Here is a 24,437-nt window from a genome sequence, read left to right on the forward strand (position 1 = left end):
AGCTCCTAGCTGGGCGACTCGGTTAAATGCCTTCAGGGAAAGCAGCAATCCAGAACAAAGGGACAAAAGTGGTGTTTCTTCTGAATTCCTCTAGCTCGGCATTGCACTGGCAATTCATCACACGTCACCCCATACCCAAGTCATACACACCTATTGCTTGAGACGTTATTTAAGTCTCGTACTATATTTCACTGGAGACATCTTATCTCCCTGTCTGACTTCTCTGGAGTCCAGACTGGTGTAACTACAACAATGTAGACCTTTTTCTTGTTGTGGCTGATGCCCCAGTACATACATAATGAGACCGAAGCACAAACTCCCTAACTGCTGGAGAATTGCAAAACAGCAAACGAATCTGAAAAGGTGTTCGTCTGGGCAGATGGGTGACAAAATGGCAGACCCTCTTCCTAAAGTGCCACCAAGCCCAGCTGCAGCCCCAGCTGCACCCCATGGGTAAGGCATGCCTGGCCCAGCTGCACATTGAAGCCTTAATTTCAATAACCACTTTCTCGGTTTGGGGGTCAAACCACAGATTTGTTCCTTGGTATTCAAAAAAAATGTTGTGTCATCATTCTAAGATTACATATGTCAATGAATACACAAGCCTAGTATGGTCAAAGTACTAATATATTACCACATTTTAGGGAAGTCTGGGGAGTTGTAGGGAGAAGTGGGGGTAAATAGTATCATATTTTATTATATACATGTGTGACACTCCCAAAATATAAAAAAAATTAATAAGATGGCTGAGACCCACAGACACTAAGGGTACCGTGTACCCTCTCCCCTTAGCAGTGGTTTCAGCATGCCTTCTGTCTAGAGCAATGTTCTGACCTTGAGAGCAAGCAAGATATTTGTGAAAAAAAGAAGAGCTACAGGCTACAGAATTGGTGCCCTCCCCTAGCCCACCCCAGAGATCCTTCAGCCAATAGTGAGCTGGCCCCAGTTTGTGGTCTCAGCAACTTGCCTTAAGAGCCCTCCTCGGTGGTTATGAGACGTGAGAGGAGGAAGCAATAAATGCCTCACGATGTAGTCAGATTGTTTGACTCAGGTGCCTTTTCAGCAGCTGTGCCCCACCTAGACAGCGCAGATACTGGCCAGAGGTCCAGGAGCAAAAGGGGTTACCCAGGAAGACAAGACTTTAGCCTGTAGGCTATAAGAGCCTGGGAACACGAGTAGCATCGAACATGGGTCAAGGTGCCACAAACTCTTTCCAAGAGAGGCTTTGCAAGCCTGTACACCACTGGTTAATTCTGTTTAATTATGAAAACAACCACGGGCAACTGGGAAGAAGGGGAGTTAACTATTGCAATAAAACTGTTATTTACAAAAAAAAAACCCGAATGAGCCATGGGCCATATTTTTGTAATCAAAAAAGGAAGGGCTTAAAATTATGAAGCATTGCACAGACAGGAAGAGAGCAACTTCAACAGCACGGGACCCTGGGCGTAATGCATGAGATTTCTAGAAGAAACTGCTATCCTGATGGGAAAGAACCATAATTGTTGCCGCAGGTGAGTTAGCACCGCTACTGAGAAATGCTACAGTAATTTGTGGAGTCGTCAGATGCTACTGTTAGAGGTCGTGCTGTCCCTAATCCACCAGCCCTGGGTTTGTCCAGATGTTTGTCTGGACTCTGGAAGAAAAAGCTTAAGTGGGTTCCAGTTCATTGCGTGTGTCACTAAAAGTTCACCAGGAAAGACATCCGCCTCCTCGGGAGCTGCGTGTGCTGCACTGTGACCTCAGCTACGATGGAAACGTTTTTTGATGCCCGCACATTTGCTTTACTGGAGGTGCTTAAAAGTGTGCGGTTGTCTGTTACTGTCAGTGAAAAAAGGGCTTTCGCGGAAGTTCAGCTTAAAGGAAACGTTATTTGAATATTAGTGCTTGTCCGGCTGCAATGTCTTTTGCTGCACTGACCAGCTGATGGACCACCTTCTGGAGTGAAGGAGCATCTGGCAACAGGAACCTTAACAACACTAACGGGTGGAGAAGGCGGGCTCTGTTGTCCTCACAAAGCAGGCAGAAGCAGACTGACTGGAGCCAAGCCTCAGAACAGTATGAGTCCAGACACCAAGGAGTTAAAGAGCTAATGGCTGAAGTAATTAAGAAAATGAAACCCAAATAAACGCTCATCACCTTTTCAAATGGATATGTAAAAGCTATTTGCTACATTGTGCAGGCTTCTTTCATACTAAATAAATAGCAAACTACATTCTTCTGTGGGGTCGGGGAAGCAGGAAAAGGTTATTGAACAAGCTGCAATCCATCTGTCCTTGCATTTTATCCTTCTGGGATAACCCTAGTCTAGATTCAAGACTTTGACATTTCTCCCCTCCACACTAGGCTGCTGCCTGAAGACTGAGGAGTCTCAGGCAGCCTGACCAGAAGGGCCCCCTGGGTCCTGAGGCATTCAAGTCTAGCTTTGAGGGGGATGACAATGTCCAACCTACCTTCAACCTTAAGAGCTTCAGAAGTAAGTGTGGTTGCCCCTGAGCTCAAGAGCCCTCATCTTCCTCCCAGGCTTCACAGTGACACTGGCCTCAGTGTCTGAAGTGTCCCTTTGGTCAGCCTGCACCTTGGATGGCCACACCAAGCATAGCCTCTGGGTTTGAGAAACAGAAGGCTGTGGAAATCAGTACCTCTCTTGGCCTTTCATAGCTCCGCATGCATGTTGACCCTCTGTGGGGTGAGTGTATGAGGCTGACACGGGTCAGAACTCTAATTATGGAACTATACAGCTATATAAAGCAAAGTGAGTCTCACTTTCTACATATTCAGATATTCAGAAACTCAGTTTTCGTTTATTGAATTACTGGAAACACCAGAGATGTTTGTCCCCCACTCCCTATGAAGAACTTTAAGAAGAGAAAAGGAGATGTATTCTGAAGTTTCTCCCAGAATGACTTCTAGGGAAACCCTGAGGTCACCTTGGATTCAGCCCAGTCTTTCCCTGCCTGTGTGATGGCACAATGATATTTCAAGTTCTTAACGACAGTTGAATCACCACAATCCTGAATCACAGAAGATTAAGTTATATTTGCCAAACAGCTCATATTTTCTGAAGCAAGAAAATATAATGATGTATTTTACAAAGAAGTCACAAAAATCTAAACTAGTGTCTAGCTAGACCTGAAGTAACCAGAGTGTCCAATTGACTACAACATCACGTCCTCTCGAATATTTTCTATGGCTGCCGTAGGAAAGTTCAATATAATTCAAGGCCAGTTTAACTTCTCGTACACAGATAATTTTATAGCAGGCACATTGTTGTTCAAGTCGATCAATGATTCAGTTTGCTTATAAAAGCATAAACAGAACCTTTGAAAGTATTGCTTTTTGTCCTTTCTTGCTATAAACCATTAGATTTGGGGCCAGAAAACACACAGCCCAAGCAGAACAAGTATTTGCCTCCTTAATGTTCAGTGTAGACTCTTACCCAAGGAACTAAGGCTTAGTCATCAAATTCATTATAAAAAAAAATTACTAGGTTTGCTAACTTGCCATCTGTTTTGAGGCTGGGAGGAAAATCTGACCCCAGATAATACAGGGTCTTTCTTCTTTTTATAAAAGTGGCCAAGGGGTTCAAGGTTTTTGAGTTTCAAGTTTTTCAGAATTTCTCAGGCCCTCCTTCTAATTCATACCTTTCTTAGGGCAGCATCTTCTCCAGAGCCTGGAATGGGAGCCAAAAGACCTCAACCCAAAGCCTAGATGGAACATACATGCCAGAAAAGATAGAGTGGAGAGTTTACACCCTTTAGGTAGTGAGCACAGAAGAGGCTGGAGAGGTGGCTTCATGGTTATAAGTGACTATGGCCCTTACAGAAAATGGGGCTTGGTTCCCAGTACCCACACCAGGCTCACAACTGCCTGTAATTCCAGGTCCAGGAGATCTGATGCCCTCTGGCTTCGGTGGGTACCTGCACATAAATTGTGCCCATAAACTCACTCAGGCATAAACATATCAATAAGAGTAAAAGATAAATCTTTTTTAAGTGAAGAAAATCTGTTTCCCTCTAACTGAACTTAAATTCCGGTCTTGGTCAGCTCAGCTGTGCCCCAGCCCTCCCTGTCTCTAGCTTCAGACACGAGCTCAGTGTTAAGGAGGAAGAGGTAGGAGTCATGGTGCCAGCTCTCCATCATCACCCTCAAGTCTGCCTCATCGTTGTCTTTTCCCTGGACGTCAGCTACCGGTTCATGAAGCTCCTGCCCAAACCCTGGGTCCTCGTTGTCCTGATCACCAGAACTTCCTGGCTAGCTGGTTCTCACCAACCTCAAGAATATTCTGCTATTTCTTTCCCTGAGATGGGGGTCAGTGAGGTACAGGGCAGGACCACCACAGGATTAAAAGATGAGGTGCCTCACAGAACTTTTCTGACTGGTAATCCATGACCCTGTCATAGAACAAGCCCCGATCTGTATCAAGTGCCATTTCAGCGTGTAGCCACCCCATTCCAAGAACATGGCTCAGAAGAAAGAGGCAGTGCTTGGGGCTCCCTCCAAGGACCTCGCAAATGCTACTCAAACTGCCTACCATTGCCAGCTCACTCTCGACCAGAGAATGTTGATCACTTCTAGAAACCAACCAGCAAATGTGTTTCAAGATCTATTGCTTAAGTCTCAATCTTGACTCTGAAGCCCTAAAGAATGAAATATATATATATATAATTTTTATATTTTATAAATATATTTATAAGTTTTATAAATATATGTTTATATATAATTGTTTCTTTCTCTCAGTGTTCCTGCCCTGCCCTAGTCACTCCACCTAAGAATGTTCAATTCCTAAAAATTTCAGTGAAGAGTAACAACATACCTTAGGAAGACAAATAAGTTGTTTCAAAATAGTTTTCTTAAAAAGAGCTGAAATACAAACATCTCGAAGCAAGTCAAGAGGGGGAAATGTCAACTCTGAGAGGGCAGGTTGCCCCAGAGACAAAGACTATATATCAGACCCAGACTGAAACTCTGCAAGTGAATGAAGTTTCCTTGGGATCGAAGCCTGTGTGTGGCTGGGAGTGGGGCCTAGATCCCGAGGACTTACTCATCACTGTGGCCAGGGCAGTCAGGAGACCTTCCTCTGAAGACCTGGAGTTGGATGAGATGTTTAGTCACTTTTCTCATGACTGTGACAAAGGCAGCTTAAGGAAGAAGAGGGTTGTTTGGATTTATAGCCTGAAGATACAGTCCATCGTGGCGGGGAAGGTATGCTGTGACGGTGGCTCATTGTGACAGTAGGGTCATGAGGCAGCTGGTCACACTGTATCGACAGTCGGGAAGCAGAGGGGGATGAAAGATGTTGATCAGTTTATTTTCTCCTTGTTTCTCTTTTGTCCAGTCCAGAACCCTCAGCCATAACTGGGGTGGATTGCCTATCCTCAGCTAAACTTCTCTGGGAATGCCCTAATAAAGAGACCTACATGTCTGTCTCCTAGGCAATTCTAAATCCATTCAAGTTGACAATGAAGATTAACCATCACAGATAAAGACCTAGATCCTGGAAAAAGGGGTAGACATACAAAAGACTCAAAGGGCCAAGTTTGACAATGCTCAGACTAATATTTATTTAAATAAACTAATACAAGTAGAGTATCCCTCATCTGAAATGCATGGGACCACAGTATTTAGGATTGAGATTTTTTTTAGCTGAGAACAGTTACTACATATAGGATGTTTTGGAGATGAGATCCAAATCCACACATGAAAGTCACTTACGTTTTTATATACACCTTGAGAATTTATCATAAGATTAATTTGATACAATATTCTTTTTTATTAATTTTTTTCATTTATTTTACATACTGACCACAGTTTCTCCTCCCTCCTTTCCTCCTGTTCCCTCTCCCCAGCTCCCTCCTACCCGCCCCCATCCACTCTTCCTCCATCTCCACTCAAAAAGGGGCAGGCCTTCCATGGGAGTCAACACAGCATGGCATATCAAGTTGAAACAGGACCAAACTCCTCCTCATGAATCAAGGTTGAGCGAGGCAAATCAGCTTGGGGATTGGGTTCTCAAAAGCCAACTCAAACACCAGGGACAGGTCCTGATCCCACTGCTAGGGACCCCACAAACAGACCAAACTACATAACTGTCACATACATGCAGAGGACCCAGGTTAGTCCCTATCTCTCAGTCCAGAGTCTATGAGCTCCTACAAGCTCAGGTCAGCTGTCTCTGTGGGATTCCCTGTCATGACCTTGACCCTCCTCCCTGGTTCATACAATCCCTCCTCCTTCTCTTCAGCTGGACTCCCGGAGCTTGGCCCAGTGCTTGGCTGTGGATCTCTGAATCTGCTTCCATCAGTTACTGGATGAATGTTCTCCAATGATAATTAGGATAGTCATCAATCTGATTACAGAGAAAGGCCAGTTCAGGCACCCTCTCCACTATTGCTAGGAGTCTTAGCTGGGGTCATCCTTGTGGATTCCTAGAAGTTTTCCTGGCACCAGGTTTCTCCCTAACCCCAAATACCCCCCACTCCGCCATCAAGATATCTCTTTTATTATTCTCCTGTCCTCCTGCCCCCAACCCGAACAACTGGATCCCTTATGTTCCCATATCCCCCTCTCTACCCCCAATTTACCCAGGAGATCTCTTCTAATTTCCCCTTCCCAGGGAAATCCATGCATTTCTCTTTGGGCCCTCCTTGTTACCTAGCTTTTCTGAGGCTATGGATTGTAGCCTGGTTATCCTTTACTTTACAGCTAACATCCACCTATGAGTGAATACATATCATATTTGTCTTTCTGGGTCTGGGTTACCTCACTCAGGATGATTATTTTCTAGTTCCATCCATTTGCCTGCAAATTTCAGGATGTCATTTTTTTTTTTTACCACTGAGTAATACTCCATTGTGTAAATGTACCACATTTTCTTTAGCCATTCTTTGGTTGAGGGGCATCTAGGTTGTTTCCAGGTTCTGGCTATTATGAATAATGCAGCTACGAACATAGTTGAGCAAGTGTCCTTGTGGTATAACTGATCATCCTTTGAGTATATGCCTAAGATTGCTATAGCTGGGTCTTGAGGTAGATTGATTCCCAATTTTCTGAGAGACGGCCATACCAATTTCCAAAGTGACTGCCCTGAATACAGCACCAATAGCATAGACACTGAGATCGACAATTAATAAGTGGGACTTCCTAACTATTGTAGGGTGTAAGAGTACGTAATTATGAAAATTTACAATGACATGTTTATTTATTCAGTCATTTGGTTGATTGTTTGTCCCTCCAACTAGGCTCTAAGATGTGTAAGAGCACGGATGCCAGCACCGTGTTATCCTTATCTAAGTCTCTGACATACATAAACTCTTCATGGGATTTATAAAGACAATAAATGAGATTAACTGTACACATCGGAAGAGACATGGGGAAAAAGCCAGCACATATGAGGGGAAAGGAGACAAGCTTTAAGCAGGCCAATGTGAAATAGCCTTATGGAAGTGAGCCTTCAACATAAAGCAGAAATTAAATGCTAAAGACTGTCTCACTTACGACATGAGAACTAGAGCATTCCGGCCATCAGTGAACAAAAGTACCAAAGAAGCTCAACACAAGCTGGGTTCCAGGTGGAGTCTGCTAACACACAAGAGGTACTCCGACTTAAAATGGAGCTACTCCTGGAGAACACTGGGCTCACATTTGCTAAGTCTTCGAAGGCTTGAAATAGGGGACACAGGTTCTAAGGACACATGTAGGTCTGTCACAATTTTGCAAGGGCTGGCCCTCACAGATTGCAATATATGCAAGGATATAATACTATATATACATATATATAATAAAGTATATGCAAAATGCAATAATACAGAGCCTTAGCACAACCTCCAAGGAAGAGTTACAAATATACATCCTTTATGTATTTGCAGCTTTACTGACCTGAGACCCCTTGTGTTTTTCAGAACTCCGATGCAAGTTATGACTTCAGCAGCAATGACCCCTATCCCTACCCACGATACACAGATGACTGGTTCAACAGGTAAACTGAGCCTTGAAAACGTCTTTATTGTTAGTCTTTGGGATTGATTTTACTCTGTTTTGTTTAGGGCTTGAGTGTCACCAGCAAAATCATACCAACATTGCACTATGTTATATATGTTCTTCTTCATAGTGGCTTCATTTCTGAATCTTTGGAGTTTTAGTATTACAGTGGCCCTCAAGAATTATTGTTTGACTTATCATCTTGTTCTGTTGAACTAGAAATGGTTTGCCAATCTAACCTATTATGGATAAGAAAAAACAGAAACAAGAAAGTTTTCTCAGTTCACTACAGTGATTTAAAAGATTTCACTTGTCCTATTAAAGCTATTTCAGACAAACTTTTTTTGTTTTGTTTTGAAACAGTGTATTACTATGTAACTTTGGCTAGCCTAGAACTCAATATGTAGACCAGGCTAGCCTCAAACTCACTGAGATCTGCCTGCCTCTGCCTCCCTAGTGCTGGGATTAAAGGCATGCACCATTATTCGGGCTCTATTCCAATAAAAATTTTGTCAGTGGTTCAATGTTTACATAGTTTTAAAAATATTTCTGCTACAACCTCATAACATCTCAGGTAGACTTTTCCACAAAAGTGTAATTGACAGAGGTTTGAAATATGGACCATATGGTCCATCTGAGGGTATCACTTTTCTCCATCATGTTTTGCTGCTAACCACATAATGTGGCTTCTTCTTTCTTCAAGTAAATATCTTGCTTAAATGGTTAGCTATGTATGAGAAATATTCAGAAATTTAGGTGTTTGGCTTACTCAAAAAAAAAAATGTTCCAAAGCTGGTTCATGGGGAAAGGTTGATCAGTGGAAACTAAGTCATAGAGATGAGTAAGGGTTCTGGTTACTGAAGGGAAGGGTGGCTATAGATGACAATGGTGTCCATGTATTTCAAAAAGCTAAATAGGACTTAAAGTTTCAAAATGAAACAGTTAAATGTTTGAGAAGTCAGGGATGTTAAACCCAATGTAAATATGATATATAGATATGTCACATACTAACATTAATATGTACATTTTATGTATCAGTTAAAATAAACTGTTGTAAATTTTAAAGTAAATTAAATCATAAATAAAGCTGCTGCTTCTGTATTACCCCTGCCTTTGGGTGAAGACCATAAAAGTATATGAATTTCAATTCACAGCATGGAAGCACACCATGCACAGAGCATTTTCCCATTGCTCTTGCTTCTTGTGAACAACCTAAGCCCTAGATCAAGCAGAAGTTACCTCCTTAAGTTTAGTGATGGGGAAAGGTTGAGAAAGACTGAACGGCTTCCCTGATCAATCAAATCAGGTTCAGTCAAAGCCGATAATAGGTCATGTTTTACAGTGTTTTAAAATCCAAATTCTTGCATTTTTTTATTTTCCTTTCAGTTTTTGTTTGAAGTAGGGTCATAATTTGTAATCTAGGTTGACCTGAAACTTACTGTGTATCCCAGGCTGGCCTTGAACTTTCAACAGTCCTCTTGCCTCAGTCTCCTGAGTGCTGGAATTCCCAGTGTGCACCACTATGCCCAGATCAAATGTGTACCATTTTTATACATATCACTATTTATTTTATTCAAGAAGTGTGATATCCATAAGTGGCCAGGGTAGATCCTCAGTGAAGCAGGTGGCTTAGGCTAGCTTCCTACCAAGCCAGGGAACATGGGTGTGGAGGCTCAACAATTTCAGATATGCAGAGAGAATGAAGACAAGAATTAAAGTCAGGCATAGAATAGTCTTAAGGGATGGTTTGTAGATGTAACCAACCGTCTTATTAAATAAGAAACACAGAGCCGATTCAGAGAAGAAAGCCAAGAGGTCAGAGCTAAGAGCCTTACCCTTCCTGCTTCAGGGATCCTCTTCAGCCAAGAGAGCTCTCCAAAAGGGAGTTACTTCCTGTGTGTTTGTCTTTATAGCCTTTCTGTTCTGCCTTCTCATTGGTTGTAAACCCAAACACATGACTGCCCTCTTCACTGCCTGTCTGTAGAGACTTCCAGGTCTTCTGTGGTTGGTATTGATATTAAAGGCGTGTGTCTCCAATGCTGGCTGTATCCTTGAACACACAGAGATCTACCTAGCTCTGTCTACCAAGTGCTGGGATTAAAGGCGTGCGCCACCACCGCCACGCTCTTGCTATGGCTCTAATAGCTCTGACCCCCCAGGCAACTTTATTTATTAACATACAATTAAAATCACATTTCAGTACAAATAAAATGTCACCATAATGGTTACTGATGTGCAGTAGCATAATTTAATCTCTACTAAGTTCTTGCGGCCAGAATATGATGACCATGCAGTGCTTGGAAGGGTGTCTTTGTAGGGTGAGAATGTATCTAATAAGATCTGAGAATTCTAGCCACAAAGTGTTTCTTATTCCCATGACTTGTAACCCTGCATCCTAGTACCTTACCACATAAATCATTTTTAGACACAAGGATATGAAGTTACCAAACAAATGTTCCTAAGCAAGAGTTTATAAATAACTAACAGTGAATCTGGAAGGCTGGGGTCAGCTGGGTCTAGCCTCAGCATTGAATGATTCCTGGCCCTCTCATGAGCATAATAGAGCTGTAGCATCACATGAACCAGACCATGCTATCTCTCTGTAACTAATAGGTATTAAGTGTTGATAAACTGACCCAAGCAGATAGGGGAGTTTTTCCTGAAGCTAAACCTTCTTGTATGATATTTGTAGGAATATTTAAAAAAAAAAAAAACTCTACAAAAATGCCTTATCTCCTAAATATTTTCATTTATAAGTTTGTTCTTGAAAGTTCCATTTTAAACGGGCTAACAACCTCTAATTAGAGCTAATTAGTGTTTAGTGTAATAAAAATCCATCACTGTCAGCAGTAAGAATTCCCAAATGACAAGTTTACCAGAGTCACAGTCCTAGTGAGTCAGGCAAGCATTCTGCCTGCGTCCTAGGAAGCCAATGACTCAAGACAGAGTGTCCCTGCACTCTGACCAATAAATAACTTTCCCCCAATCATCAAGTCATTCTTAAAGACTTTCATCTACTACAACTTGTACTGCAAAGATTGGGTGTTGCCAGGTCGGCCAGACTTATGGCCTCACAAACATAACAGGGATTGGAACTGATTGTATGAGTATGGTAAGACAAAGTTCAAGCCCGCCCCATCAGGAGAACCTTGGCCCAAAAAGTTGGCACCTGCTTGGCATGAAGAGAATTTAAATAAGGTAAATAACATATCCTCCATGTGTAGGATATATCACTAAAAGTTCCCTGCAGAATGAATGAACACCATGCATGGTATCATCTTCAGTACTACTTACAATAACTTAAGGCAGGAGGTGGAGAATGGGTGGGGGTGCTGAGGAAATGAGACTGGCCATGAGTTAATTGTTGTCAAAGCTGAGAGCTGGAAACGTGAGAGTTTGCTCGATTTGTATACACCTTCTCTATTTTGGGATTTGTCGGACAAATATGTCAAATATCTAAGTGAAATAATTTAAAAGTAGGAAAGTTTTATTTGGGCTCACAGGTGTGGAGCCCGATCCATGGGCCCCAGGAGAGGCAGAATATCATGGTGACAGGAGTTTAGCTGAGCAGAAGCAGCTTACCTCATGGCTGACAGGAAGCAGAGACAAGAAAAAGCCAGGGCACATCTAGCCCCCAGGTGTAAGTCCTACCTTCTCCAACTAGACCTCACCTCCCAGTGTCTTTCATCACCCCCAAAATAAAATGATGCCAGCTGGTAAATAGCCTTCAACACATAGGCCTGTTGGGAACATTTCCTATCCCAACCATAACATTACAATGAGAGATAAACTTCAAATGTAGGAGGCATAGAAAGAGGCAATGAATAGACCTGGGGGTTGAGTTCAGTGCTCTTGAAAGCATTCGTTTTGTTATACAAACTTCTGAGGAACTTGCCACATTATATGAGGGAGGAAGTGCATGCTTGAATCCCCACAACCCCGACTGAATCCAAGGCTGTCATAACACAACAAACTAACATACATTGAACTAGACTTACTATCTCTAAGGCACGGTGTTAATGCTTTGTATGTGTTAATTTAATTAATTATCATAAGTCTCTGAATTACCAGAATGATCCCTAAGCATATAGCTTACACCATTTGTACAAGATTGCACAGTTAATAGGTGGTAGGGGAGAATTTTGATGCCAGAGAGGGGCTCATTGGTCCAAGACTTGAATGAAGATCATAGGTAGAGTTGGAAGTGGGAGCGAAGATGATGAAAGAAAGAGAGATATAGAATGCATTCAAGGAGTGCCCTGGACATCTGGTCCAGAAGTAAGAGACAGTGTGGGGAGCAGTATCCTAAGAAGGGTGCATGGAGGGGGAGAGATAAGCTACTAAGAGAAAAGAGAGGACAGACTTTGCAGATGGGTGAGAAACTGAGCCAGGGTCACAGATGAGGGTCCCTATTCCATTGAACCCAAAGAACGTTGTCACCCAGAGACAGGAGCCTTGAGTTCAGCATCTGCCCTTGACCAGTACAAGATCTATGTTGTTCCCCCAAAGCCTCATGCCAGCTTTGTACCTGTACCACCACAGGGACACGCCACTGCCTCTTTGGATGTCTTTTTCTGGACACGGTCATAAAATCTGGTGCGACACCTTCATTCAGGCTCTATGGTCTCTTAAGCAATTCTCATCACAGCATGCACTAAGTCTCCAATAAAGCTGCCTGCTGCTGGCCCAGAAGGAGCAGGCTGCTATTGATTCCAGCAAGGCTACCTGCCACAGAGGCTAGTTAGATCCCAGGAGCAATTGCTGCACAGGAATCAGCAGTGGCAGGAGCCATCTATCCCAAGAACCTATTACTGGGGAAAGAAGAAAATACAACAAAGGACCCTCAAGCAAGCAACTGAAATGTATTCCTTGGATGAAAAACCACATTCAAAGCAGCATGTGCCCCCTGGGTTTTCCCAACCATCTTAAAGCATGCTATCACAGCCTCTGTTCTTACTGATTAATCTGTTTTTCTTCTAGTGTGCATTTCTAATAGAATATATTTAAAACTCCAAGCCAAGGACTGTTTATGAAAACAGGGTTCATACATATGCAGCACTACTTTTAATAAGTGAGAATGTCCTGCCCTATGCTTGACTGCATTTTGTAGTATATTCATCCTGTTGTGGACCATTCAGTCACTATACACAGTATTTGAGCTCCAGGGAGATATCTGAAACACAGTTGAAAATTTTGCAAAGTATTACTTTTCTTCTAGCTTGCAATCAGAGAATGACATTTGGCCCAACAAAATAATAACCTAAATTACAAAAAAAAAGGTAGAAAATATTACACATTTAATGGGCATCAGTAGTGTGCAGATATAATTGATTTGCTGGGAGGCCTCAGGATCTAACAACAGCTCTTCTCCTGGCTGGCATTCAGTCAACACTGATTAGCTGGTTGATGGATGGGTAGCCTACCCTTTCAGGCACGCTGCTGAGTGGCCTTGACATCTGTCCATTTTTAGAGCTGCCTGTTATTCACAAGGTTTGCAGCACACATTTGGTCAGCACTCTTGCACCACTCAGCTTTAAGAGAGTGTCTGGTGATGTGCTGTGGATCTGTATTCCATTACTGTGCGGTTGTCCATAAAAACCCCTCTTGCATAGCATGTCTTTGACAGGCACTGACCACGGAAATGTCATCCCTGCCAGTGGCAATATTTATGGGGCAGGGAGGATGCTGCACATTCTATTAAGCCCTAGAGAGGAAGAGATTCTGGACTAGATACAATTCCTGGCCATGAAAAGTTTACTATAAATTCAAGAAGAGAGAAGACGTTTATTACTCAGATAGCCAAAGTCAAGGGAAGACAGATGTAGGCTGAGAACCATTCATATCTACGGGAGCTACTCAGATTGATAATATAGTTAAAACTTCAAACATGAGAGATTTTTCAGTGTGTTGGTTTTTTTTCCTTATTAGATGTCGTATTTCATTTTAAAGAACTCTATGCAACAGGTCATGGAAGAACATGTGAGGAAAATGTCCCTCTCTAGCTTGCTGCTGCCGCACTGATGTAAACTTAGACTTTACCCTGGTGATGCTTAATGGCTTAGGAAGAGATGAACATCTTTTTCTTATGTCTTTGTGGACTCATCTTCAAGTCATCTCCTGGATAATAGCATTCAAACCATTTTCAAAGATGTAATCAAACTCTTGTGTTCATGTGAGCACTGAGGCAACCTAGCAGGTGGCTGTTAGCTTAGCATCCACTTTATATCCAAGCCAGAGCTTACTAATGCCCAGCTGAGTACCATTTTCTTAGTCATTTACAGTCCTTAAGCCATAATATCACAGTCTCTAGTCCTCTACCTAGACTTCATAAATGTCCATCATTTATGTTTCTCCTTCAGCTAAAAAAATAGATAGACATAAGACAAATGTCTTCAAGGGTTAGGCAGAAGATTATAAAGACTGTAAAATATCTGTACATTGGTATAATCATCTCTGCTTTGAAAGCTAATTTTGTGCATGTTCGCACAGGGTTTTTATGGTCTTCAAGTGACAGTCATCCTTTTCTCAAGAGAGAAGAAATGTACCCAGCTATGACAGATAAAGACAATATTCTACAAAATGTTTGGTGTGGAGTTGGTGATGCCCAAATCAGTTTCTGTGGTATAGAATAAATTAATGCTCTTGCCTTGAAGGTTTGCCTTGGGCAATGGAGACATGTAATGTAGTGTACTAGACACAGAGCCTGAAGGCATTCCCTCAGGGGAGGTACATGTTGTTGTGAATTTCAATAAAGGGATTTCTACAGAAGTGTGTAGCAGGAATCTTAAAAGGTCTTATTAATAAAATCAAACCCAGGGCCAGGTATTAGGGTGAATGCTGGAAGATCAGAGAAACAGAACCAGCCACAGCTTCCTCACCTTGCCAGTTCCTCAGCTGATCCTGTTTCCTCAGACTGGAAGCCTCTGAGTCCTCATCCAAATGGATCTCAGCCAAACTGCTGCTCAAAAGCCTAAAACCTTAACCAGCTCTTAACCAGTTCCTGGTCCTCACGCTTATATACCTTTCTGCTTTCTGCCATCACTTCCTGGGATTAAAGGTGTGAGTCACCCTGCCTGGCTGTTTCCGTGTGGTTTTAAACTCACAGAGATCTGGATGGATCTCTGCCTCCCAAGTGATAGGATTAAAGGTGTGTGTGCCACCATTTTCTGGCCTTTATATCTAGTGGCTGTTCTGTCCTCTGACCCCAGATAAGTTTATTAGGATGCACAATATACTGGGGGACACAATATATCACCACAAAAGTGAAGGCAAAAAATCCTTCCATTTGGGTCCAAAGTAGGAGAATGACTACCAAAGCTGCAAATGGAAAGCCTCCCTACTCATTTACCCAGACATCCACTCTCTCACTTGAAGTTCTAGAAAAAAAAGGAGATCACACACAAGTTTAAACTTTCTGTATTTCTGTTATTGGTGGAAAGGGGAGTTCAATAAAAACTTTCCTTGTATGTGAGAGATATGATTGATTACAAAACTGAAAAGTCTTAAAAAATACAGCCTTAGAAAGATGAAGAGGTTCCCTCACTTCTACAAAATAACACAGAGCCAGGCAACCAAAAGCAACTTGGCAGGCCCCACAAATCACCAGTCCATCTAGTGTATTCACGCTCATCTATTCTAATAAGCCTGACCCTACAGCTCAGTGGACTAAACCAGCAAGCACGGCTCATGCCAAGCTAGTTGGACATTCTCTACACTGAAGCTATTATATGCCTGATCCTGGAATTTCCATCTCCAGTGACATGGATGAAAAGCCTGCAGCTGACTGTCCTGGAACTCTGGCTGTTGGAACAAAAGGAGAGTAGAGGACAAAAAGGTTGCATAGAAACTACCCATGCTGCCTTGATGAGTAAATCTGCCTTCTCCTCCATATTCTGTGAATCTAGGGCCTGGATGTGATACTCACAACCAAAGAATCAACTAAAGCAAACTATAGGACCAATAAGTAGGAAATAGAGCCAATGTGGGGGAAAGGAAATAAAATGGGAAGGATCAGATCAAAATTCTGCAGTCCAAAATTCCAAATGCCTGAGGAAACCCATACCCACACACATATACACACACCCAACAAAATTAAAACCAGGCATGGCCCTCAGCTGCAGATGTAACCATGGCCCCAGGTGGCAGCACATATCACCCAGACCAGCATAGTCCCAGCAGCAGTATGACCCTTAGACACCAACTTGGACCCAGGTAGCTGACCTGACTCCGGTTATCCACACAGACTTCAGTGGTAACTGAAGCCATGGACATCAACACAGACCCTGGCTGCTGCAGAGCCACAGATCCAGACAACAAAATTCAAAACCATACATGGCCCTCAGCTGCAGCTCAGGCCTGGACATCATCATGGCCCCAGATGGCAGCACAAGCCACCCAGATAGGCTTGGCCCCAGTGGTGGCAGAGACTTGGACACCAACATGGCCACAGGTGGCGACCCAGACCCAGGTATCCCTGTGACCTTTGGTGGCAACATGGGCCATGGACATTAACACAGACCTCAGCTGAGGTAGGACCATGGACCAAGACATGGCCATCGGCAGCAGTCTGGGCCAGGAGGTCACAATGACCCCAGGTGGCAGCACAGGTCACCCAGATCAGCATGACACAGCTGCAGCATGGCTCATGGACACCAACATGGCCTCAGGAGGCAGAACAGACCCCAGACATCCCCATGGCCATTAAGAATAATATCAAAATTACAGGTTTACAACCACCTATAAGTTTCAGGGAATTTGGCATCCATAGGTTCCTGCACATCTAATATATACACTTAGGCACCCATGTATATTTTAAGAGGTAAGAAAAACAGAATATAGAGACAGAACCCACATAAAAATAAATTTATGACATGATTGAGACTGCAATAAAAAATGAATGATAGCATGGTGGCATTCAATAATTGGTGTTTGCTACTAGTATGAGGAAAACTAGGCATCCATCCTACATCCTGAGCACAAATAGAGTCTTAAATATGTATGAGCCTTTTAGAATTAGATGTAGGAACTATCTCTATATCCTGACATCAGATGGTCTTCTTAAACAAGACTCTAAGCCATACAGGAAAAAAACCTGATAAACCTAAAATATCAAATTTTCAAAAATTTGTTTAATAAAAGTGATAGTAAATAAAGTTGGAAGCCAAACTACAAACTAAAAGGCATATGCAACAAATTGTCTAAAAAAGGAGTAATATTCAATATTCATAAAGAACAGCTATAAATAAGTTTAACATAAGATGAATGTCTTGATAGGAAAAAATGGTATCAAGGCTGTGAACAGGCAACAGAAGAGAAACCCTGAGAAAACTAAGCATATGAAAATACAGCCTTGCTCATAATGATGAAAATGTAAAAAGAAGCAATAAGATACCATTTCACACTAACAAGATGGGCATATGGTAAAATTTGACAACATTAAGTGTTAACACTCCCCCATCATGCACAAGACAATTTATAACCACACCATCCACATTCATTCCTATATGAGTACCCCAGAAAAACTCTCCCTCGTGGGCATAAGAAAGTAATATACAAGACTTTTCTTTTTCAAATGATGTGTGATAGTCAAGAAAATCATGAATAAAATAACAATTTGTAAGACAAATTGCTAAACAGTCTTATTAATAAAAACCCAGAGCCAGATATTGGGGTGAAAGCTGAGAGATCAGGGAATCAGGACAAGTCACAAACAACCTCACCTCACCAACTCCTCAGTTTCCAAAGAAATCTATTTCCTGTATACCCATGCCTATATGCCTTTCTGTTCTGTATCTCACTTCCTCTCTCTGCCCAGCTACATCACTTCCTGTCTGTCTATACAGACCTCCAGACCTCTATGGTTAGTGCTGGAATTAAAGGCATGTGCCACCATGACTGACTCTGTTCCCAGTGTGGCCTTGAAATCACAGAGATCTGGATGGATCTCTGCCTCCCAAATGCTAGGATTAAAGGTGTGTGCTACCATTGCCTGACTTCTATGTTTAATATAGTGACTGACTTTTTCCTCTGATCTTCAGATAAGCTTTATTAGGGTACACAATATATTAAGGAACACAATATATCACCATACCTACCATTAGACTATGGGTAAATAATTTACAACATATTATAAGTGGACTACTGCTCAATATCAAAAATAGTCAAATCATGAATTTCCAAGGAGGCAAAGAAGGAATGATGTTGGAAAGGCTTCCATCACATGTACAAAGACTTAAAAACTCTGAAGTCTGGAAAATATTTAGCTGTTAGGCTTATATGGTGGCCTTATAAGAGACATTGTTCATCAAAACTGTTAAAATGCTTAAAATATTTCATAAATTAAAATATCTACATGCTCTGTGGCCCAGCCAAGTTGATAAATAAAATTAAGCAACTCACTTTGTCTGCACAGTTCTGATCGTTGGAAATAGATAATAGTAATGGCAAGAATAAAATCAGAAGTTTGGAAGTAGAGACTTGAGTTGAATTGTGGTTGTGCCTCTTAATTGAGAAGTGACCCAATGGTTCTATTCCTCTCTATTTAAAATGGAGAAAATAACAGACCTTTTTGAGGGCTAAATATGATAACTTATGTAGAGTTTTTAGCATAGTCCCAAGCCCATAGTCTGCACCAGTGTTGGGGGAAAGAGTCATTGCTGGCATCCAGCCTAGTTTATGTTACATTATGCCTTCAGTATAGTGTGTTTAGAGACAGATGTTTGATGCTGTGCATGATGACTTATATCTGTAGTCTTGCATTTGGGAGGCCTAGAATTAAAGCCAATCTGGGCTACAAAGTGAGTTCCTGTGGCAGCCCACAAAGATTCTAACTTGTGGTTTCACTCAAGGTCAGAGAGTCAGTTTATGTTGCTCCCCAAGGCTGCATGATAGGGTCCAAAGGCATGGTTACCAGGTGTCTTATACAAGATGCTTTGCCATGGGGCATGGTTATCAGGTGTTTTGAAGGGTCTACAACATTTGTTGTACCTTGTGCTTTAATCTTGAAAGGGGGAGGTCTTTTGCCTCTCCCCTTGCTAGTTCCCCACAGTGAACCCTGACTTGCCCCTCTAGCCCGTTTTATTCATTTTTTGTAGTAATTGTGTATTACTACAGTAATGCTGTGTAACAAGTCACCTTCAGCTTAAAATAATAAGCACCATTGTTCTACACAAGGCATGCATTTGTCTGTATTCATTCATTCTACAATATACACAGATTTCAGTATATCACATTGCTCTCAGTGAATACATACAATTCTATCTGTCATTTTAAAATTGATTCATTAACTTAATTTTTGAGAAATGCAGAAAATATTCCTAGCATTACCTCACTAGTAAAAAAGGAAAGTGCAAATTAAACAATAAGTTAATATAATAAATTAAACAATAAGTTAAATAATAAATTAATAGGTTTTGCAAAAATGGGCAAGCAAGTGTTTGCTGTGATAAAATACCCTGGCAAGAGCAACTTAAGGAAGAAGGGATTATTCTGTCTCATAGTTCCAGAAAGATGTAGTCCATCATGGCAGCAGGTAGGCAGGGCAGGGTGGCAGGCACAGGAGGCTGGCTGGCCATGTTGCATCTACACTGATAAAGCAGAGAGTGAACCAGAAGTGTGATCAGCTACGGTGCCCCATAACCTACTTCCTCCGAGACTTCCACAGTCTTCCCAAACAGTGCCACCAGCTGGGGACCCAGTGTTTAATCTGTGTGCCTACTGGGAACATTTCACACTCAAACCCCAACATTCCACACTGGTCCTCAGGGCCTTATGACTTCTACCACTTTCTTTTGATGAAAGCAGGTCACAAGACCAGATCAGATTCAAAGTTGGGGAAAATACACTTCACGTTCTCGTGGGAGGAGCAGGAGCATCACATTGCCATGGTTGTGACCAGGAATGTGGTAGATAATTCAGACTGGAAAAGCAACATGCTCATGACCTTGGCCCCCATTGATCTTTGCCAGGAGGCCAGCCAAGTGATAGGTATTTTTCCCTTGCCTTCTGAAGTTCTTGAGACAGTAAATTGGCCAACTGAAAATGAACCCGAAAAGATTTTCCTGAAGTGTAGGGGAGCAAGAACATCTGTGTCATGAGCACACTGTGTCATAAAAGGAGACAAGTTTATGGTTTTCTACAGTGTCCGAATTTATTGAGCAACAAATTCACAGGCTGCATCCATCTCCTTGGCAGCAGTGTGCTGCCTTTGCCCAGTCTTTCTGATTTCCCTTGGTAACTGGCCATTTGCAGACACAGACTCTTCTTTTGCGGGGGTTACAAAACAGTTTCTCTGTGTACCTCTGGCTGTCCTGGAACTCATTCTGTAGACCAGGCTAACCTGGAATTCATTGAGATCCTCCTGCCTCTGCCTCCTAAACACTAGGATTAAAGGTGTGCACCATCACCACCCAGCCTACAGATTCTTTTCCTCTTTTTTTTCAATTTTATTTATTTTCATTCCATGTGCATTGGTGTTTTGCTTGCATGTGTGTCTGTGTGAGGGTGTCTGGTCCCCTGGAACTGGAGTTATAGAGATTTGTGCACTGTCATGTGGGTGCTGGGAATTGAAGCTGGGTCCTCTGGAAGAAAAGCCAGTGCTCTTAACTGCTGAGCCATCTCTCCAGCCCCAGATTCTTTTATTCCCATCTTAATCACTAATTTTAATTTTCAGATCACATAGTACACATCACACTATAGACAGACAGACAGATGGATAGATAGTGATAGATAGATAGATAGATAGATAGATAGATAGATAGATAGATAGATAGATAGATAGATAGATAGATAGATAATATAGATAGATAGATAAATAGATAGATAGATGATACATAGATAGATACATAGATACAGATAGACAGACAGATAGACAGATAGACAGACTGACAGATGGTGGATCCAGAATCAAAGGGCAAAAGCAGACTTAAAGGAGCTCAAAGAGATTTAACTGAAGACAGAGGGAGGAAGCTGATAGATGCAGAGTCTCTGTGGGAGTTAGGTACCAAAGCTGTTGGAGGAATTGCAGATGCAATGCATTGTTGATCCCTGGGGTTAAGTCAAGCTGTAAAGGTGAGGTGTAGGACCAAGGAGACCATGCAGGAAATGTACAGGACAGAGTCCACACATAGATATGATATATTCTGATGACTATCTCCCCACAACTTTTCTCCCTCTGATCCCTATCAACAACTCCCCTTCAACTCTACTAGTCCCTTTACCAAATTCTTGGCTTCTAGTTTTCTTTTGTGACCCTGGTTTAACCGGGGCCATCTCTATGACCATTGGATTGGAATTACCGATTGGCATTTAGCGGGGCCACCAGTGGGTGTATAACTGAAGTCAGTGACTCCTCCCCTTCCTGAATCTATCCATAGCAAATAGTTCTGCAGATAGGGTTAGAGCCCCTTAGCCCCTCTTCAATCTGTGCCTGGCTACTGATAAGCCCAGTGCAGGCATCCCCATCTATGAGTTCATGATTTCAAGAGCTGTGTCTTGTCCTGAAGATGGTATTTCATAGCCCTTCTCCCCATCTTTCAGCTCTTACCTTATCTCCACCCCTCCTCTGCAATCTTCCCTGAACTTTAGAGGGGATAGAGTAAATATCTTGTTTTTCTCATCACCTTGTACAGCCATAAGTCTCCACATTAAACACCATTCACTGAAAAGAGGTTTCTCTGATTAAGGGTGATTTAAAAGGCAGTCTGATACTATGGCAGTTTAGCTAAACAACAGTATTCAGTTTTCCACTCCTATCGTCAGGGCCTATGGTCTCTCCCAGCATGGAATTTTGTCCAGGTTTGTAGTATCAGATATAGATACCTTCCTGCAGAGAGGGCCTTAAATCCAATCCGAGAGCAATTGGTTACCCCATAACAGTAATGTCACCATTGCACAAGTGAGCACATCTTGTGTGGTGGGTTGGTCTCATAGATCAGAGGATTCACAGGCAGGAAAGACCATTGATGCCTTTTCTCCTCCAGCATCCTGCATGGTATCTTTCAGGACTGTGAAAGCTAGCCAGCGTGGAGGAAGAAGCTTCAAGCTCAGTTCCACCTTGACTTCTCTATATTGAGCAGCCAAGGTGTATGGTATCTTCAGCAATAAGGTCTTATCATCTGGTTATAGCAGGGAACTAAGAGGACTATGGAGAGCCTATACTGTTGGGGGAGTGGCCTTTGGATTCTCTGTGACCATCAGCTCCTAAGGAGCTCTCTGACTCCTGGCACAGGAGTTTGTGTTTAACAGCCTATGGCTTCTGGGAACGGCTATGCAAGGTGTCCCCCTTTAAATTCTTTTTTAATATAAATCACATTTTTAATTTAGTTACAAGATAGTAGATGTCCATATATTATTTTCATATCCCCTTCATTTTGGTTAATTTCCATACTCTTGTCTCTCCTATCCTCCAACCCTTAAACCTTCCTACTCCAAGTATTCCCCCCTCTCTACTTTTATATTACCTATTTTCTACTAACCCCTCTCTTCAGGCAGCCCCTCTCAGTAACCTCTTTCTAATGTCCTGGTTCTAAAGCTACTCCAAGTTAAGCATACAAAATTACAAGTTAGAAGCTAGGGTCCACATATGAAGAACCTGCAGTGTTTGTCTTTGTGTATCTGAGTTAACTCACTCAATATAATTGTTTCCAGAGCCATCCATTTACCTGAAATTTTCATAATTTTATTTTTCCTCACAGCTTAATAGAATCCCATAGTGTATAGAACATGTAGAATGGTACATAGAATATCATAGTAGCACATTTTCATTCTCCATCTATCAGTTGATGGACATATAGACTGACTTCATTTCTTGGCTATTATGAACTAAGCAGCAGATAACATGAACAAGCCAGTGTCTCTGCAACAATATGTACAGTCCTTTGGGTATATGGAGTTGACTCGTGTGGTCACAGGATAGTTCTACTTCGAGCTTTTTGAGGACTCTCCACACTGTTTTTCTGCAGTGGCCACATCAGTTGGTATTACCACTAACAGTCAGCAAGGGTTATCCTTTCCCGACAGTCTCACCAGCATTTGTTATTATTTGGTTTCCTGATGATTGCCATTCTGACTGGGATGAGATGGGATCTCAAAGTTGTTTTAAACTGCATCTCCCTGATAGCTAATAATATTGAACACTTCTTTTTTATTGAGAATTTTGTATATGTATATAATATTCAAAATCCTTCCACTCCAATTCCTTCCCCAAGTACCCTGTCTCTATTCAGTCCCAATGCCATGAGTTGTTATTATTATTATTATTATTATTATTATTATTATTATTATTTTATTATTATTTGAGTATACCTGGTGCTGCCAGTATGTGCATGGGGCCATCTCCTAGAGCATGGGTAGCCTCTCAGAGACTGCTTCCTTAAAGAAATGTACTTTCTCTCTCTCAGCTGTCATCAACTGCTAATAGCTCCTCAGCCAGGGGTGGAACTTCATGGCCACCCCCTCCACTCTATGCTGAGATTGTTTTCTGGTTTGAGCTAGCTGTCACAATCTTTGTGAGTTCATATATGTATCTTCCTGTTGCATCTAGGAAGCACTGCTTTCTTTTTCATTTTTATTTTTTAAGATTTATTTATTATGTATACAGTGTTCTGTCTGCATATGTGCCTGCATGCCAGAAGAGGGCACCAGATCTCATTATGGATGGTTGTGAGCCACCATGTTGTTGCTGGGATTGAACTCAGGATCTCTGGAAGAGCAGTCAGTGCTCTTAACCACTGAGCCATCTCTCCAGCCCCAAAGCATTGCTTTCTTAAAGTTGCCCACTATCTCTGGCTCCTACTATCTTTCTACATGGATCTTAATACCTTCTCATGTAGATCATTGAACTTTGAGGAGAGAGGTATGATATCTACATCTCATTTGGGGATGATCACATCTGCACATTGGCCAATTGTGGGTTCTGTGCAAATTGCTATCTACTGCAAGAAGCTTCTCTAATGAAGGTTGAGTGATGCACTGATCTATGAGTAGCAATAGATCATTAGGAATTGTTTAATTGCTACGTCCATTGTGTCTTAGTGACTTTTCTATTACTGTGATGAGACATCATGACTAAGGCAACTTATAGAAGAAAGAGTTTATTGGGGGTTTACAGTTCAGAGGGTGAGTCCGTGACCACCATGGTGGGGAGCATGGCAACAAGTAAGCAGGCATGGTGCTGGGGCAGTGGATGAGAGCTTACATTTAATTCACAAGCAAGAAGCAGAGAGAGAGGGAGGGAGAAAGAGACAGAGACAGAGAGAGAGAGAGAGAGAGAGAGAGAGAGAGAGAGAGAGAGTAATGGTTGGGCTTTTAAAACCTCTAAGCCCATCCCCAGTGACACACCTCCTCCAACAAGTCCACACCTCCTAATCCTTCCCAAACAGTCCCACCAACTGGAGACCAAGTATTCATGAGCCTATGGAAGCCATTCTCATTCAAAATACCACAAATCATAGTAGGTT

At 42.1% G+C, this 24,437-nt stretch overlaps 1 protein-coding gene across 1 annotated transcript in view; it reads left to right on the plus strand.

The window, feature by feature from the left end:
* Pcsk2 (proprotein convertase subtilisin/kexin type 2) overlaps positions 1-24,437 on the plus strand; it is a 244,891-nt gene that overhangs the window by 180,286 nt on the left and 40,168 nt on the right. Inside the window, exon 6 of the mRNA XM_052725490.1 lies at positions 7,902-7,978. Coding sequence (XP_052581450.1) covers positions 7,902-7,978 — 77 coding nt within the window. The remainder of the gene's footprint in view (positions 1-7,901; positions 7,979-24,437) is intronic.

The sequence above is a fragment of the Peromyscus californicus genome, unplaced genomic scaffold (genome assembly GCF_007827085.1).
Source record: "Peromyscus californicus insignis strain IS unplaced genomic scaffold, ASM782708v3 Scaffold_7__1_contigs__length_154581171, whole genome shotgun sequence".
Classification (NCBI taxonomy): Eukaryota; Metazoa; Chordata; class Mammalia; order Rodentia; family Cricetidae; genus Peromyscus; species Peromyscus californicus.